Source organism: Fukomys damarensis, unplaced genomic scaffold, assembly GCF_012274545.1.
Source record: "Fukomys damarensis isolate Sample0158 unplaced genomic scaffold, DMR_v1.0_HiC HiC_scaffold_13, whole genome shotgun sequence".
Lineage (NCBI taxonomy): Eukaryota > Metazoa > Chordata > Mammalia > Rodentia > Bathyergidae > Fukomys > Fukomys damarensis.
Genome location: NW_022900925.1, coordinates 10,694,033 through 10,711,764, shown reverse-complemented (window position 1 = coordinate 10,711,764; position 17,732 = coordinate 10,694,033). Strand labels below are relative to the sequence as shown.

General features: G+C 44.8%; 1 protein-coding gene across 1 annotated transcript in view; it reads left to right on the top strand.

Annotated features, from left to right (window-relative positions):
* Window positions 1–13,061, top strand: part of Pelp1 (proline, glutamate and leucine rich protein 1) — a 19,797-nt gene extending 6,736 nt beyond the window's left edge. The window contains exons 4-17 of the mRNA XM_010605769.3: window positions 3,347–3,496; window positions 3,706–3,777; window positions 5,042–5,101; window positions 5,729–5,879; window positions 6,073–6,202; window positions 6,656–6,743; window positions 7,284–7,372; window positions 7,453–7,569; window positions 7,682–7,829; window positions 7,964–8,123; window positions 9,161–9,216; window positions 9,377–9,583; window positions 9,674–11,134; window positions 11,297–13,061. Of these exons, the coding sequence (XP_010604071.2) occupies window positions 3,347–3,496; window positions 3,706–3,777; window positions 5,042–5,101; window positions 5,729–5,879; window positions 6,073–6,202; window positions 6,656–6,743; window positions 7,284–7,372; window positions 7,453–7,569; window positions 7,682–7,829; window positions 7,964–8,123; window positions 9,161–9,216; window positions 9,377–9,583; window positions 9,674–11,134; window positions 11,297–11,389 (2,982 nt within the window). The 3' untranslated portion in view covers window positions 11,390–13,061. The remainder of the gene's footprint in view (window positions 1–3,346; window positions 3,497–3,705; window positions 3,778–5,041; window positions 5,102–5,728; window positions 5,880–6,072; window positions 6,203–6,655; window positions 6,744–7,283; window positions 7,373–7,452; window positions 7,570–7,681; window positions 7,830–7,963; window positions 8,124–9,160; window positions 9,217–9,376; window positions 9,584–9,673; window positions 11,135–11,296) is intronic.
* Window positions 13,062–17,732: the final 4,671 nt, after the last annotated feature.

Sequence of the window (17,732 nt, the reverse complement as noted above, 5' to 3'; positions counted from 1 at the left end):
TTTTTTTTTTTTTTTTTTTTTTGTACCGGGGATTGAACTCAGGTCCTTGTGCTTACAAGGCAGGCCACCAAACCACTGAGCTAAATCCCCAACCCTTAGAGGCAAGTTCTTAATAGTGAGAGGTTAAACTTTGAATAGAAATATCCCTTTGAGCTGGACGTGGTGACACACGCCTGTAATCCCAGCACTTGGGAGACTGAGGCAGGAGGATCGCTGTGTTTGAGACCAGCCTGGGCTACATAGTGAGTTCCAGGCCAGTCTCAACTACATAGTGAGATCCTGTTTCAAATTAAAAAAAAAAAAAACCCCAGAAACATCCTTTTGAACTTTTATGTGTATTTGTGTGTTTTGTTTTGTTTTGCTTTTTTGAGATAAGACCTTACTTTGTAGTGTAGGTTGGCCTTGATCTCACTATGTAGCCTAGACTGGCCTTGAACTGATGGTGATTCTCCTGCCTCTGCCTCCTGAGTGCTGGGACCTTTGAATTTTTTGATAAGCACTCAAATAGAAACATCCTTTTGAACTGATATTTTCATCTGCTGGCTTATTTTAATTCATCTGACTGTTCCCATGCTGTGACCTCAGATAGCTTCACTTCATTAGTGTTTCTAATGAGTGACAAATCTAAGTTCCTTTGTTTTGGTACATTCTTTTGTTCTCTTAACATTTAAATACCCCTTCCTATTTTTTTTTTAACATTCTCTTCACTTAATTATTTCATGAGCATTTCCTGAGCACATATAGTAGGTTGTATGCTAAGTTCCAGGCACAGTGAGTGGTAAGATGTACATGGACCATGCTGTCATAGTTTTAGTGCATGGGTTGGGAAATTTTCTCTGTGAAGTGGTTGCGGGTAGTAAATATTTTAGGCCATGAACTACATGGTTACATATTGTTTGTTTTTCATCTTTTTAAAAATATAAAGACCAAAAAAATATGAGAAAATGAAAAAATGGAAATAAAGTATTTGTAAATAGGGAAGGGAGGAGGGGGTGAAGGGAGGGCAGGGGTATGGTGAAAAAAATGAGAACCAAGACCTGTCATGTAAAGGTACAAGATCCTAGTGATGAATGTAACTACTGTATACCAAAAATGTACCAATAAACTCAATGAGAAAAAAAATATATAAAGACCAGTTGGTGTGGTGGCATGTGCCTGTAGTCCCAGCCCTCAAGAGACTGAGGCAGGAGGATTGCTGTGAGTTTTAAGGCCAGGTTGGATCAAGGTAGTGGTGGAACCACTGAGCTAAATCCCAGGCCCTTTGTTTTGTTTTTGAGACATGGTCTCGCTGTGTAACCCAGACTGGTCTTGAAGTCTCAATTCAGCCTCCCAAGTGCTGGGATCACAGGTGTGCCCCATACCCAGCTAGCAGTCCTTCAAAAATAGTTTTGAAAGAAATTATTTTTCCTCCGCTACTGGGGATTGAACTCAGGACCTTGTGCTTTCGAGGCAGGCAGTGATTTTTGTTTTAATGGAAGATGCTTTAGTTAAGTATTGATAAATGTCACTGTGACATGACAAAATGAAGTAGGTTCTAAGGTGACTAAGACTATAGCTCTCTGAGAAAATATAACAAAAGAATTCTATTCCATCTGGGGAAGGGTAGTAGAGATTGGGATCAGAGGTTTAGGGAGGGCTTTATGAAGCTGATCAGTAGTAGTTAATTGGGCTGAAAAGTGTTCTGAGTGCAAGAGCTCTGTCAGACCAGGAGCTCGGCCATTTTAAAAATTGTAAGCACGTGGTGGGGCTGGCTTTAAAATACACCTGAGGAGGGCCAGGGATTTAGCTCAGTGACACCATGCCTGCCTTGCAAGTGCAAGGTCCTGAGTTCAATCCCTGGCACCACCAAAACAAAACAAAAAACAATAAAGTACAGCTGAGGAGTAGTTAGAAAGGGGACCAAGCAATGTATGGTCTTGCCAGACATGCTAAGGATTTTGGTTTTTATTCTCAGAGCAGTGGAAATACATTAGAGGTTTTAAGTAGATGTCATCAGAATTCTAGAAGCTGGGGTGTGCAAGATGGAGGGGTGGCAAGTGGTAAGTTTCTTCTTTATAATAGCATGATTTTGGGGAGGACATTCAAACTTTAGCAGCAGTGGCAACGAGCTGTGTGGTAACATCACATTTTCATTTGAAGATAATCACTCTGGCTATTGTGAAAGCAGAAAGATTATGTAGAAGATTATTAAAGGTAGAACATTCATGGTGTCTTGGTTGAGGGTGATAGCAGAACTGATAAGTAAATAGATTTGAGAGAACTATAGAGGCAAAGTAGGCAGTGCTGATGATTGATTAGTGTTAGGGAGAAAATGACCAGGATGACTTGTTTCCTTCAGAATATTGGAAGAGAGCCAGGTGTAGAGGGGATGGGAGAAAACCCCACCGTTAGTGTGCCCTTAAGGGTTAACAGAGGGCCTCTTAGTGAGAATGCCCTGATCTGGCACTGCTAGAAGTGGCCAGATGTCTCTGTGCAGCCTTGGGTGGGGCTTCAGGTTTTTTTTTTTTTTGGAGACAGTCTCACTGTAGTTTGAACTGGCTTTGAACTAACTGTGTAGCTGCGGCTGGCCTTGAACTCATGATCCTCCTTCCTTAGCCTCCCGAGTGCTGGGATTATATGTGTGTGCCATCAGGCCTGGCTTTTCAGTTAATTTATTTTGTAAAGGAAAGAGTCTTCTGTATTTAGATGGCAGTTAAAAATGAGGATGAGGATGATACTATCAAGATGAGTCCTTGTATTGGCTGAGTTTGAAGGTATACCACACTTAATGGTCAGGTAAAGGAGGAAGAGGATGGGGACAATTGGACTAAATATTCTCATTTATTTTGTTGACAGATGGCATATACCATGTGCTGTTTCCTTAGGTAGTGTTAATTTTCTTTCTAAATCCAACTCCCACCAGTCTTCTGTGAATAGTAAGGCAGGTTTCAGTCAGTTTAAAGCAAGCTTGGAGAGAAGGGGCAATTTTATTGTGGTTAAGATTTATTTTTCAATCTGAAAAGTGCTTTCTCCATTGCCATCAGAAAAATAGAGTATGAGAATCAAAAACCTCTTTGAGATCTTCCAGTTAGCTTTATCTTTGAGGTGTGGGCTTGTTACCTTTTTTCCAAAATTCCTGGGACCCCAGACCTTTAATACTAACCAGCTGTCCTTTCTGTAGACAAAACATTCCTTTCGGAACGTATTTTCTCTTGTGTTTTCTGTGGGGATGGTGGATTTGATGGTAATATTGATTTTAACCATGATGTTTTTTCAAAATCAAAAGCCTCATGTTGTTATACCTCTAGTACCTCCTCCTGTCAGTGACAGTGAAGGTGAGGTTGGCAGCATGGGTGTTGTTGCTTAGTCCCAGGATCCACCACCCACCATGGAGTTGGCTGTGGCTGTCCTGAAAGACCTGCTCCGTTATGCAGCCCAGCTTCCTGCACTCTCCCGGGACATCTCTGTCAACCACCTCCCTGGGCTTCTCACTTCGCTGCTGGGCCTCAGACCAGAGGTGAGATTCTTTCCTGGTCCTCTACCCAGTGACTCCTCTTTTATACTCTTTGGGCTAAATATTGTAATTGAGGAATAGGATTGAGTAGGAAGAGGAAGCCCCTCTGCCCCCATGTAACACTATAGAGAAGAAACCTGGGATACTGGGATGCGATGGAATGTATAGGGTTGGTGGGCCTCTTCCTTTTTAAACTTTCTGTTTTCTCACAGTGTGAACAGTCAGCATTGGAGGGAATGAAAGCTTGTATGACCTATTTTTCTCGGGCTTGTGGTTCTCTCAAAGTAAGTATTCATGGAAATGCCTCTTCCTGCAATGTAAGTCTTTATAGCTCTTAACCCAGATTGAGGCAGTCTCATGAAGTTGCTAAATTGCCCAGGCTGGAGTTGAACTTAGGAATCTTCTGTCTCAGCCTCCCAGAGTGCTGGCATTACAGGTCTACCCCAGCATGGCTGGTCATTCTTGAGATTTCTACATACCTATCTCAACATTTATAATGATAATACCTCAAAGCACTTAATCCTCACAGATGAAGAAATTGGAATTAAGTAACTTCCTTAAGATCATTAGGGATTGGAACCTATATTTATCTGATGCCAAGGCCTAGGCTGTAACCTACAAACTAGAGGCAGGTGTTAAAACTACCTATCTTCTTTCCCCTCCCCTCCCAACTACCTATCCACTCCTCTCCCCTCCCCCTCAGTGACCCTAACTGCCTCAGTCCCCTAAGTGTGTGTACCACTACCCCTGGCTCTGTACTTTCATATTAGTGATGTATGTGGATATTTCAAGATAAAGTTATAAGCATATTGTGAAATGAAAATAAGTGAGTTCTGTTGGTGATAGTCATAGCTACTGCTGATACTGTAACTATTTGTACCCACCTTACTGCATTTCATTTATAGGGTAGTGAAAATGGTGGTGTAATTTTTTTCTCCATCCATGTTCACAGGCCTTGTTGATTTTCCCCCCAAATAAATTGTGGCCTTTAAGTTATAAATAGTTTCACTGCAGGACTTTCTAATAGCCGGAAGAGAAGAGATTTGCTGACTGACTGGTTGTTGCTCTGAGATTTGCAGCTTTCCTTCTGCTCCACCAGATCACTCTTCTCTGCTGACTTGTCCTGCCCTCATGCCTCTAGGAAGTTCCTCAACTAGGTAGTTCCTTTCAACGTCTAAGCAGATAGAGAGCTGGAATATGGGGATTGTTGTTTTTCAGGACTCTATCCTTTTGGCTTGATGGAGATAAGTGACTGTCATTTTGGAAAAACTGGCATGAGGAAGCCCAGTTGTCTGTGGGTTGCGGCCAGGGCCTTTGTCTTTAGACAGGAAGCTAAGGCACACAGCTAATATGCAGGATGTCTTTATTCCACAAAAACATGTCTGGTTCCAGGTTACTCCTGGCTGCCTAGTGGACTCATCATGCTTCCTATGCCTGTAGGAAAGAAACATCTAGTCATAGAATCTTCTGCTGGGAATGGATGGGATATACATCTTTAGTTCTTGGAACTGGCTCATAGACTCTTACTTTTACTCCCCCTACCTTTAGGGCAAGCTGGCCTCGTTTTTCCTGTCTCGGGTACATTCCTTGAGCCCTCAACTTCAACAGGTAAAAAGGGAAGGGAGAGATACAGAGCCTGGGGAGCTGAGCTGGGAGCATCTGTTATGGTTCATTCTTAGCTTTTCTCTGTTACTGCTCCTTCCGTTTTTTTTTTTTTTTATCTTCATAAGTAAATAAAGATTTTTATTTTACATTTTTTGGTCAGCTTGCAGCCTCAAACAATTTTCTGAATCTCAAAAGGATTCAGAGTAATGAGAGTAATACCAGCGGATGAATGGGAAAAGGTGAAGGTAAAATATAGTCAAATGAAGTGCTCAGCACATGATGATTTGTTAGGGAAGTAACATCACAGTGTAACAGAAAACAATTTTATGGTAAGATAAGTGGCACAAGCAAGTGTTGCTGAGTCTTCCCAAAACAAAATGGACATTTCTAGAATGTACTCAAATTGTTGTGATGAGTTTTTATAATCATTTAATAGACTTCCCTCATTAGTTTTCTATAATAATCACATGGGATACACTGGAACATCCTCCTTCCCTGTTAACATGGACTTTTCTGCCTCTTAATCCCTTGTCCTCCCTTTGATCACCACCTCTCTTGAACATTAGCAGAGAGGGGCTCTGTTGCTGGGCTAGTTCCCATCTTACCAAATTTCTGCCCTTTCTTTTGCAGCTGGCCTGTGAATGTTACTCCAAACTTCCCTCATTAGGAGCTGGCTTTTCCCAGGGCCTGAAGCACACAGAAAGCTGGGAGCAAGAGCTGCACAGCCTTCTGGCCTCACTGCACAGCCTGCTGGGGGCTCTGTATGAGGGAGCAGAAACAGGTAGGGACCAGGGTTGGTAGTCAGTAGGATGGGCTGGAGGAGCTTTTCAGGAGGGGATAGGAGAGTCGCTCAGAAGAGTGGGGCAGTTGGTTTCTAGGCAACATGGTGAGAACATGTGCCGATCACTTACAACAAATGGAGACAGGGGATGGGAGAAAGATATAGAGGGTAAAAGGTGGTTGTTGCTTTCCAGCTCCTGTGCAAAATGAAGGCCCTGATGTGGAGACACTGCTTTCCCACTCAGAAGAAGGTGATGCCCATGTTCTTCTCCGGCTTCAGCAGAGGTTTTCGGGACTGGCCCGCTGCCTGGGGCTGATGCTCAGGTGTGTGGGTGTTGGGAGGGAGTAGGGGCCTGGAGGAGGAGGAGGAGGTGAGTGGCAATATCCTCTTCATCATGGGAATAGCATCTTCATCATCTTCATCATGGGTGGAGGTGGAGGTGGAGTCACACTGGGGACCTGCCTTTTTGTTGTTGCTGTTGTTACTGGGGATTGAACTCAGGACCTTGTGCTTGTGAGGCAGGCATAGTGCTGCTGAGCTAAAACCTTAATTTGGGAGCCCCCTTTTGTTTTCTTCCATGAGGTTTTTTGGTACATTTAAGGTAAATAGTACAGTTATAGTCATCATTGGGATCTTGTACTTTCACTTGATACATTTGGTTCTTATTTTTTCCCATTCCCCTGCCCTCCCTTCACCCCTCTACACCCTTCCCTATTTACAAAGACTTTGTTTCCTTTGGGAGCTTGTTTTGAGGTTCTTGCTACTGTTCCTTACAGCTCTGAATTTGTGGCTCCTGTGTCTGTGCCTGTGCAGGAAGTCTTAGATCTCATCTGCCGGATCCTCAGTGTCAGTGGCAAGAATATTGTGAGTGGACTTTGTCCTTTTATGCAGCTCTTGATCAGCATCCTGGACAACCCGGAAAGCACTTTATTGTTTCAGATAAAATAGCTCCTAGCTGGGTGTGGTGGTACACACCTATAATCCCAATACTTGAGAGGCTGAGGCAGGAGGATCTCCATGAGTTCAAGGCCACCCTGAGCTACATAGTGAGAGACAAAACAAAACAAAAACAAAAGCTCTTGCTTCTTTCTAAGTATCATTACTCCCTGCTTCCTGAATACATGTGCTGCTGTCATAGTAGACTTGCTCACATAGAGCAGTACCACTAGTGGCTATTGCTTCCCTAGGGGAGAGTGAATTTGGGGATCAGGTGAGTCACTTGAGAGATTCAGCCACCTCCCTTTACCCTTCAACCAGGATCTGTATAGAAGGTGGGGTTTTGTCTAATGGGAGAGCTGGGCCCAGTGAATATATAGCCATAGCTGTCTGCTCTGCCTGTGTTTCTGTCTTGCCCTGGCTCTCCTGTTCTTCCCTTACCCTTTAGTGTTGCTGTTTTTTCTCCAGAGCTTGCTTGGAGATGGTCCTCTACGGTTGCTGCTGTTGCCCTCTATCCACCTTGAAGCCTTGGACCTGCTCTCTGCTCTCATCCTTGCGTGAGTGGAATTGGGCAGATTCTGAAGAAGGGTCTGGGGCATGAGGGTTGTGAGGGTCACCGTTCCATCTCTGCCCCCAGGTGTGGAGGCCGGCTCTTACGCTTTGGGTCCCTGATCAGCCGCCTGCTCCCCCAGGTCCTTAATGCCTGGAGCATTGGCAGGGACACCCTCTCTTCAGGCCAAGAGCGGCCTTACAGGTGACTGTAAGGGAAGGGAATAAAGAGGAAACTGTGAGAGGTCATGCTGGTGGGCCAGGGGCTCTAGCACATCCACTCTCCGTTAGTAACCTGCCCTCTGTTCACACCACAGCACCATTCGGACTAAAGTGTATGCTGTGTTAGAACTGTGGGTACAGGTCTGTGGCACCTCTGCAGGGGTGCTTCAGGGAGGAGCCTCTGGAGAAGCCCTGCTCACTCACCTGCTCAGTGACATCTCTCCACCAGCTGATGCCCTCAAGGTGAGTCACACCTCAGCTCCTGTCCCTTGGCTCCTGTGGCCTTTGTTTAAATATACCTCTTTACCAAACACTGTTTCCTGACTGTCCTGCTTTCCCGTGTGCCTGCGTGTGTGATTTTTGTTTTCCTTTATCAGCTTCGCAGTCCCAGAGGGAGCCCTGATGGGGGTTTACAAACTGGCAAGCCCAGTGCACCCAAGAAGCTAAAGCTGGATATGGGGGACGCTGTGGCACCGCCCAGCCAGCGGAAAGGAGATAATAATGCCAACAGTGATGTGTGTGCAGCTGCACTGAGAGGTGGGTGAAGGCCTGTACTCTCACAGATCTAGGGTGCCCTGGAGCAGCTATAGCTCAAAACCAGGTGGTGAAATAGGGCGTATATAAAACAGAGAGGCTAGGGGAACATGCAGAAACAGCCTCGCATCTCTGGGGTCTGTAGGTGGAAACTTGCATTCTCTATGCTAGGTACAGTTCTAGCACTTGGAGAAAAATCTCTGCCTCTGAGGCTCAAATTCCTCGCAGGGCAGGCTGCCCAGTAGAGCTTCTTGTTTCGAGTGCAACCATTAATCTGTAAAAAGTTAGTAGTCAGATGCTGTGCAGTTAGTGGGTGACTTTCTTTTGGGTTTCTTTCATATGTCTTACTGCTCACCACCCTACCTCATCTGAAGGGGAAAGCCAACATTCAACCAAGAATGTAAATGCACATTTATGTCTTATCTACATTATACCACTTAAGTATTGTCAACATCCATATATAGTAGAGGTACTTTTTTTTTTTTTTTTTTTTTTTTTTACATTTGTTTTGTTTTGTTTTTAGAGAGGGTCTTACTATGTAGTCGAGACTGATCTGGAACTCACTATGTAGCCCAGGCTGGTCTCGAACTCACAGCGATCCTCCTGCCTCAGCCTCCCGAGTGCTGGGATTACAGGCGTGTGCTACCACGCCTGGCTTATAGAGGTACTTTTTTGACTCTTATGTAATACTTGAGAAAGTAGACTGAAAAGGTAAGTACCTTGCTCAGGGTAGGCAGTGACAAAGCTGTACATCCTTTTGGGATGTATATGCTACTCATCCCGACAGACTTCCCTCTCCTTTCCCTCACCTTCCCTTCTCTTTTCTTGACAGTTCTGGGGATTGGACCCAGACCTTTTGCATTTTAGGCAAGCAGTTCACTACTGAGCTAAAATCCCCATCACTTGTTTGAAATAGGGCCTTGCTGAGTTCCCCAGGCTAGCCTCAGACTTGGGATGTTTCTGCCTCACCCTCCTGAGTAGCTGGAATTATAGGCATGTGCCACCATGCCCTGCCTCTTACGTACCATTCTCTTCCCCAGGCCTCAGCCGGACCATCCTCATGTGTGGGCCTCTCATCAAGGAGGAGACTCACAGGGTTAGTGGAGCCTGGCCTCTGTGGAGCCTGGGGAGGGGGCTGCTGCTATGTGTGTAGGGTTATATACCGCAGAGGTGGGTCCATTGAAACCTGGGAGGAGGCTCTGGAGAAAGGTCGGGTGGTCTCTGTAAAGTTCTAGTGTGCTCTGTGTCCTTTTCAGAGACTGCATGATCTGGTCCTACCCCTGGCCATGGGTGTTCAGCAGGGCGAGGTCCTGGGCAGTTCCCCGTACACCAGCTCCTGCTGCCGCCGTGAACTCTACCGCCTGCTGCTGGCCCTACTCCTGGCGCCTTCTCCTCGCTGCCCACCTCCTCTCTCCTGTGCTCTTCAGGCTTTTTCCCTTGGCCAGAGAGAAGATAGCCTTGAGGTAACTGCCCAGGTTCCCCTTTGGTTCTTAGATTCAGGCCCCATGAGTCTCTGTAGTCCTGATGCTCACACTTGTCCTTTCTTTCTTTAGGTCTCCTCTTTCTGCTCAGAAGCGCTGGTGACTTGTTCTGCTTTGATCCACCCTCGAGTTCCTCCCCTCCAGACTGTGGGCCCCACTTGCCCCACACCTACCTCAGTTCCCCCTCATGAGGCCCCATCTCTGTTCAGAGCCCCACCCTTCCATCCCCCAGGCCCCATGCCCTCCGTGGGCCCCATGCCCTCTGCAGGCCCCATGCCCTCCTCAGGCCCATTACCTTCTGCAGGCCCCATGCCCTCTGTAGGCTCCATGCCTTCTGCAGGCCCTGTGCCCCCAGCACGCCCAGGGCCTCCAGCCACATCCAATCACCTTGGCTTGTCTGTCTCAGGCCTGGTGTCTGTTCCTCCTCGGCTTCTTCCTGGCCCTGAGAACCACCGTGCGGGCTCCAGTGAGGACCCTGTCCTTGCCCCTAGTGGGACTCCTCCACCTACCATACCCCCAGATGAAACTTTTGCGGGGAGAGTGCCCAGACCAGCCTTTGTCCACTACGATAAAGAAGAGGCATCTGATGTGGAGATCTCCTTGGAAAGCGACTCTGACGACAGTGTGGTAATTGTGCCTGAGGGGCTACCACCTCTGCCCCCACCACCGCCCTCTGGCAACAGTCCTCCCCCGGTGGCCCCCACTGGGCCACCAACAGCCTCCCCTCCTGTGCCAGCCAAGGAAGAGCCTGAAGAACTTCCTGCAGCCCCAGGGCCTCTCCCTCCTCCCCCGCCTCCACCTGTCCCTGGTCCTGTGACGCTTCCACCACCCCAGTTGGTTCCTGAAGGGACTCCTGGAGGGGCAGGACCCCCAGCCTTGGAAGAAGACTTGACAGTTATTAATATCAACAGTAGTGATGAAGAAGAAGAGGAAGAGGATGAAGAGGAAGAAGAGGAGGAGGAAGAAGAGGAAGAAGAAGAAGACTTTGAGGAAGAGGAAGAAGAGGAAGAAGAGTATTTTGAGGAGGAAGAAGAGGAAGAAGAGTTTGAAGAAGAGTTTGAAGAGGAGGAAGGTGAGCTAGAGGAAGAAGAGGAGGAAGAGGAAGAGGAGGAGGAAGAGTTGGAAGAGGTCGAAGACTTGGAGTTTGGTTCAGCAGGGGGTGAGGTAGAAGAAAGTGGACCGCCAGCCCCTACCTTGCCTCCAGCTCTGCCCCCTCCAGAGTCTCCCAAAGTGCCGCCTGAGCCAGAACCTGAACCCGGGCTTCTGTTAGAAGTGGAAGAGCCAGGAACTGAAGAGGAGCCTGGGGCTGAGACAGCCCCCACCCTGGCTCCTGAGGTGCTGCCCTCCCAGGGTGAGGTGGGAGGGGAAAGCCCCACTGGAGGGCCAGCTCCTCAGGAGCCAGTTGAAGAAGAGCCCTCTGATCCCCCAACTCTACTGGAAGAGGAGACAGAAGGTGGAGGTGACAAGGTGCTGTCTCTACCAGAGACACCTGCAGAAGAGATGGAGGCAGAGGCCACAGCTGTGCAGGAAAAGGTAAGAGGGTAGGGCAGGCATCTTTGGAGTGAGAAGGTGAGGCTGGCAGGGGGAGGCCTATGGCTGTATTAGAAAGAGGTTTACCCCAGTGTGATTGTGTGTGTGTGGGCGGGGGACAGGGAGAGAGGAAGACTGTTTGAATTCTGTTTTTGTCCTTAAAAGGAGGAGGATGACACAGCTGCCATGCTGGCTGATTTCATCGATTGTCCCCCTGATGATGAGAAGCCGCCACCTCCCACGGAGCCTGACTCTTAGCTCTCCTTTGCACCCACCACCTTGTTTCCAATAAAGTTATGTCCTAAGGTATTGATGCTGCTTCCAGCCCTTGCCAGTGTCCCCAGTAAGGAGCCTGGGTCTCTGCTGAGGTTTTCAAGGTATCTGTAGTCTCCAGATGTCTTCATAACGGGCCTACTGTCTCCAGTGACCAGAGGAGGAGCCGCCACTACCTCGGGCTTTCCTACTCAGTCTTGAGATCTGTATATTTTCCAGTCAGTCCACTTAAGCACTTGTCTTTGCTTTAGGTCTTGCTAGGAGGCCTGAGTCTAGAGCTGTATTTGTGAGGGTAGCAAGGTTTGTGGGCTTGAGGTAGGGGCCCAATGATGCTTTTACTCAGGCTTTTGATGTATGAACATAAGTGCTTTGGAAATGTGAAAAAGGGAATCATTCCTCCCAACTGTGTACATCCTGAAGGGCTTCTTGTAGGAGGTGGCATTTGAGCTAATTTTTGGAAACTTTAGTAAGGTTTAAAAAAGTATTGTCCAAGCTTAGTATATTAAGAAATTTCAACCCCTCAAAAAAGTTGTGAGAGGAGCTGGGGATTTAGCTCAGTGGCATCGCACCTGCCTCACAAGTGCAAAGTCCTGTGTTTGTTCCCTGGTACCAAAAAAAAGTTGTGAGAATAGTATAATGTGTAATATTTGCCTAAATTAATAGTAATATTTAGTCATGGTACTTTTTTATTTCTGTATAACTGTATCTGTATATAGACTTGCATTTGTAGGTACACATAAATTACTATATCTGTATACATTTCTCTTTGTGGGACTCTGTGAAAGTAAGTGGTGGACATAGCCTTCTTCAACATTTTCTTTTTCTTTTTAACATTTTCTGATAGATTAAGAATACAGTCACAATTCCATTATCAAATCTAAGAAAAGTAACAGTAATTCATTAATACAGATAGTCTCTCACTTATGATGACAGTTGGACTTTAGAGTTTTTGACTTTACTATGGTGTAGGGTGCCATTTATTTTTAAACTTATTGAATGGCCTAAGACAGCAAGGATTACATTCTGCTTTTTGCTTTCAGTACAGTTTTCAGTATGTTACTTGAGGTATTAACACTTTACTGTAAAATAGGCATTGTAGATGAAGATTTCACCCAGTTGTGGGATAATGTAAGTGTTTCGAGCACATTTAAGGTGGGCCTGGCTAAATTATGATTGGTGGGTTAGGTGTATTACGTGCATTTTCAAAACATTATTTTCACACTTATGATGGGTTTATTGGTATGTAACCCCATCATAAAATAAGGAGCATCTGTATTGTATATATTATCATCAGATTTTCCTATTTATTTCTAAACTGTCTATGCTGCTCTGCCTTCCTAAATTAGTTCAAGAGTTTTTTTTTTTTTGGTACCAGGGATTGAACTCAGGACCTTGTGCTTATGAGGCAGGTGGTGGCACCACTGAGCTAAATCCTGGCCCTAAGAGGAGTTTTTATTAGGTGAAGACTACTTAAAGCTTTAGAATCATTGCAAGGACAGAGGTGCACAAGTGTCAAATCTTCTCTATTAGTGGTTTTTCAGAAAGTGAAAGAACCTGATTTCTGGAAACTATAGATGGATAAAGTTGGGAAGGGATATAATAAATGTTTTCCCTTTTTTTTTTGAAGACAGGGTCTCACTATGTAGTTGAGACTGACCTGGAACTCACTATATAGGCCAGGCTGGTCTCAAACTCAGCGATCCTCCTGCCTCAGCCTCCTGAGTGCTGGGATTACAGACATGCGCCACCACGCCCAGCTAAATGTTTCCAATTTAAATTGTGTTGTGAATAGGTACTATATTCACATGGCTCAAAAGTCAAGAGATATAAAAAGTTGAGAAGTCTGCTTCCCTGTTTTCAGCCACCCAAATTTCTTCCTGGAGCAGCCACTGTAAGTAGTGGTTACATATTCTTCTAGAGATCCTGTGCGTTTACAAGCAAATATGTATAAAATTCTTTCTTTTATTTTTATATAGAGTTAGTGTATTATCACTTAATTCAGTAGAAATCACTTTCACTGTTGTGGGGATTTATTTATTTGCTGGATGAATAAATTTACAGCTGCATAAGAAATTGCAAAGATAGTACAGAGGAGAGGGACAGCAAGGTGCCCACTGTCTGGTCTCCCCCAGTAGCAATCTTCCGTGATTATAGTATAATGGCAAGACCAGACAGTGATTGTTTTACAGTAATCGACACTTTCCCAAGCTGAGAAACAGTGAACAAAGTGGACAAAACTCCTTGCCTAGCTGTATTGGGATTTAAAGCATAGATGTTTGGAGGGTGGGGAGACAAAATACTTGTTAGATGATGATGTGTGCCATGGCGGGGAAACAGTGGAAGAGGGGAGTAGGTTTGTGTGGGTGTATTTTTTCAACACATTGATGAAAAATTTCAAATGTTAAGAGAAGTTGGAAGAGTTGTACAGAGGATATTCATATCTTTACATTACTGTGTGAATGTGTGTGATTTGTGAAATTTCTAGTACAGTGGTCAGGAAAATGTTGAGAAGGTGAGATTGAATAAAGACAAGTTGAGAGCCATGGAGAGTTCTGGGAGAATAGTGTTCCAGGCAGAGGTATAGCAAGTGCCAGCATGGTGGTGCATGTCTATAATCCCAGCACTTGGGAGGCAGAGGCAGGAGGATTGCCAAGAGTTTGACGCCAGCCTGACCTACATAGTGAGACCCTGTCTCAAAACAAATCAGAAGGTACAGCAAGTACAAGTATCCTGAAGCAGGCGTATTCTTGATGTTAGGGAGGCGTATTCTTGAAGCAGGGAGGACAGTGAGGTTGAAAAGGGGTAGAGAAAGTCCTGAGAGGGAACAGGTTGGAAGTGGGAGTGGAGGGGCCGATGGCTTCTATTCTGGGAGAGATGGGAAGGTGCCGGAGTGTTTTTAGATAACTGACACAATGCAAACTGTGTTCTAACAGGATCCATTTGACACTCCTGGGGAATAGATGGGAGTAGGAGTGATGATACCAGAGAAGTCGGATTTTAGCAAGAAGAGGTGATGCCTTTGATTGAGGTGGTAACAAAGTGGACTCTGGATAAAAATTTAGAAGATGGAATTGATAAATTTAAAGATCTCCGAATTTCACTTCGTACATAGCTGCTTCATTCTCTTAACACAACTGCTTAGAATTATACCTTAATTTAAAAATTCAGTCTTTGGCCCATGGATAGTTAGGTTGATTCTCTTGCTGCCACAAGACAAGAATGTGCATACATGTGCACATAATCATTTTCCACCTAAATAAATTCCTAGAAGCAGAGTTGCTAAATCCTTTCCTAAGTGTCTTGTCAGTTTATTCCACCAGTAATGTTTTCCAAATCTTTGCCAAGGCCTTAAATTATGTGATTCATGGCAATATGTCAAATGGCAAATTAGTGTTGTTTTCAAACCTCTTTTTTTTTTTTTTTTTTTTTTTTTTTTTTTTTTTTTTTTTTTTTTTGAGACAGTCATGCTATGCAGTTCAGGCCGGCATTGAACTCACTAGCCCAGATTGACTTTTAGCTTGTAATGATCCTTCCTGCCTCAGCCCCCCCGCTTTTGTTTTGGTACCAAGGGTTGAACTTGGGACCTTGCACTTGTGAGGCAGGAGACAGAACCACTAGCTAAATCCCCAGCTCAAGTGAACCTTTTTTCTGAATTTACTTTTTTCTCTGCCCAATGCTGGGAATCCTCTCCTTTGAAATGTCTATAGTTGTTAAATTCCTGAGATTATTTTTTTTCTTCACTTGCTTCATAGCTCTTTATAGATTAGGAAGATTAGCCCTTTGTTTATAATAGGAGTTTGTGTTTCATTTGTTTTTATCTTTTGACTGCTTGCATTTACCATGCTGAAAATTTTTATGATTTATTTTTATTTTTTGGTGCTGGGGATGAGCCCTGTACCACTGAAGGTATACCCTCAGATCTGAAAGCTTTTATTAGTCATATTTATCACTCATTTAGTGCTCTTAGGTTTTGGGGGATTTCTGTTGGGATATGGTGCATACTGAACCTAGGACCTCACACTTGCTAGGCAAGCTCTAGTAATGTGCTATACCCTCAGTCTGTTTGAGGATATTTTTTTAAAGGCCTTGGGTGAGATTCATGAATGTCTTGCTTTTATTTTCCAGAGATGCTTATGATGTGTCTTATCTTTGTAATACTAATGTTTTATTTTATATTTTGAGATAGGGTCTCGCTGTGTAGTTCAGGCTGGTTTTGAATTCATATAGCCCACGCTGGCCTCAAACTTGCAGTACCACACCCAGCTTGCAATACCATTTTAGTGGTTTTAGTTTTTACTTTTAAAGTATTTATCTATTTGGAATTCATCCTAACATAAGACATGAAGTACAAAGCCAACTTTATTATTTCATTCAAATGTCATTTCATAACAGTCCCATCTTTCAGTGATTTCAGATGGCACCTTGATTATAAACGCAGTTTCTACATGTTTGTGTTTATTTCCTATATTTTGTTCCATTGATCTGTGTGCACATATTTATTGTAGCTTTGTGATAGGTTTAATGTCTGGTTAGAGTCAGTTGTTAAATATCTTTTGTATTGACCTAGGGAAAATGGTAGGGACAGAACAGGTCCACAGTTCAGAATGTGCCTTTCAGGCTTGTCCAGCAGTTTTGGATTGGTAGGTGGGGTAATAAGGACAGCATATTGGCCTCAGCAAGCTCTTCACTTTTTCAGTGTCTTGGGGCCAGTGAATGGTAGGAAAGTTGATTAAATTATTCAAGCAGTCAATACACACCCCCAACATGTAGCAAATCAGGGTTTTCCTAGAGAGTGTCTTATAGTGTGCTTCAGACTGGCCAAAATTGCTGTAAATAGTTTAATTGTAAATCACTTTATTAAGTATTCACAAGACACAAAGTAGGAAGGCTGTTGTTTGAAATTACCTAGGAAGGATTTTTAAAAAGTTGGACAGGACCGGGTGTGGTCTCACGTACCTGCAAACCCAGTAGTTGGGAGGCTGGAGCAGGAGGATCAGTAATTTGAGGCCAGCCTGAGCGATCTAGTGAGACCCCAGCTCAAAAAAGGAAAACTGAAAAACAGAAACCTTTACTAGCACGTGGTAGGCTCTGGGTTTGACTCCCAGCAGTACTGGAAAAAAGTTGAAAGGTAGAGTCTTGCAGAGAACAGTTTATGCTGTCTTTGGGCCATTAGGTTATGTAAATGCAGGAGGAGTATATGTAGCAGAAATAGAAGCATTCAGGGATGCCTAGGGGGGAGCTGTGGGGACCGTCATGTGCAGGTTCACTGGAGGACAGGTTGTGAATGCAGCAGGTGTTGCAGTGAAGGAGTTGCTGGGATGCAGTTGGATGGTTTGTGAGGCTCCTGTTAGTGAAGGACCTGGAAAGTTGTGCTTAGCAATTTGGGCTAAGTAGCAAGGATTCCTTTAAGGCTTATCATTAGGAGGGAACTGACTTGTTCTATTTCCAGTCAGCTTTGGCAGCCCTTGGAGGAGAATTGGAGCCCAAGAGATGAGAGAGGAGATGTGTGAGAGTTTAGCAGGGAGGATAGTGGGAGCTGATTTTGATCAGAAGACAAGAATGGGAACAAGGAGGTGGAGCTGCCTTGTGGTGCAAGTTTCCTTGAGCCTGCCCTCTGGACTCAGCTGCCACATAGCCACAGACACTTCAGTTCAGGGACCCTTGCCAAAGCTGGCTGGGTGAGCAGTATGTTTTCCTAGAAAGAGCTGGCCGCCTGGCCCAGAATTTCATATTCTGTTGTCTCCAAGAATGATAAATCAAGTGTCCTTACTGCTTACACTGGAAGTGTCTGAAAACTAAATGATCCCTCAAACGACAAGGCCTGGAGAGAAGATGGGAGTAGTTTTAGAATGGAAGAAGTGGAAGGGACAATTTACAGAAGCACTTATTGTGCTTACATTGAACAAGCAAGTACAGGGCATACCTCTCCAGAGGAATTCATGATCTGGTAACGTTGTGGAAAGTATTACATGAATGGTACCTGTGGGGAATAAGCATCTGCAGATGTGGGGTTTATAGCTCAGGAGAGGGGTGGACTGGAGATCTGGGAGGTGGCAAATCACCCAAGGAGTTGATTGGAATGAAAAGCGATGTCAGTATAGAACCTTGATAATACCACATTTAGGGCCAATAGGCTTTTCACGGAGAGCAGAGAACTTGGAGAGGAGTCAGGTAGGGTAGCAGATGCCTGTAAACCCAGCTTTCAGAAGCTGAGGTGGAAGGGTTGCAAGTTTGAGTCCACCCTGGGCAGTTTAAAGACTTAACAAGACCCTGTAAAAATAAAAATGGGTTGGGGGTGTAGAGCAGAGCAAAGGTTCTAAATTCAATT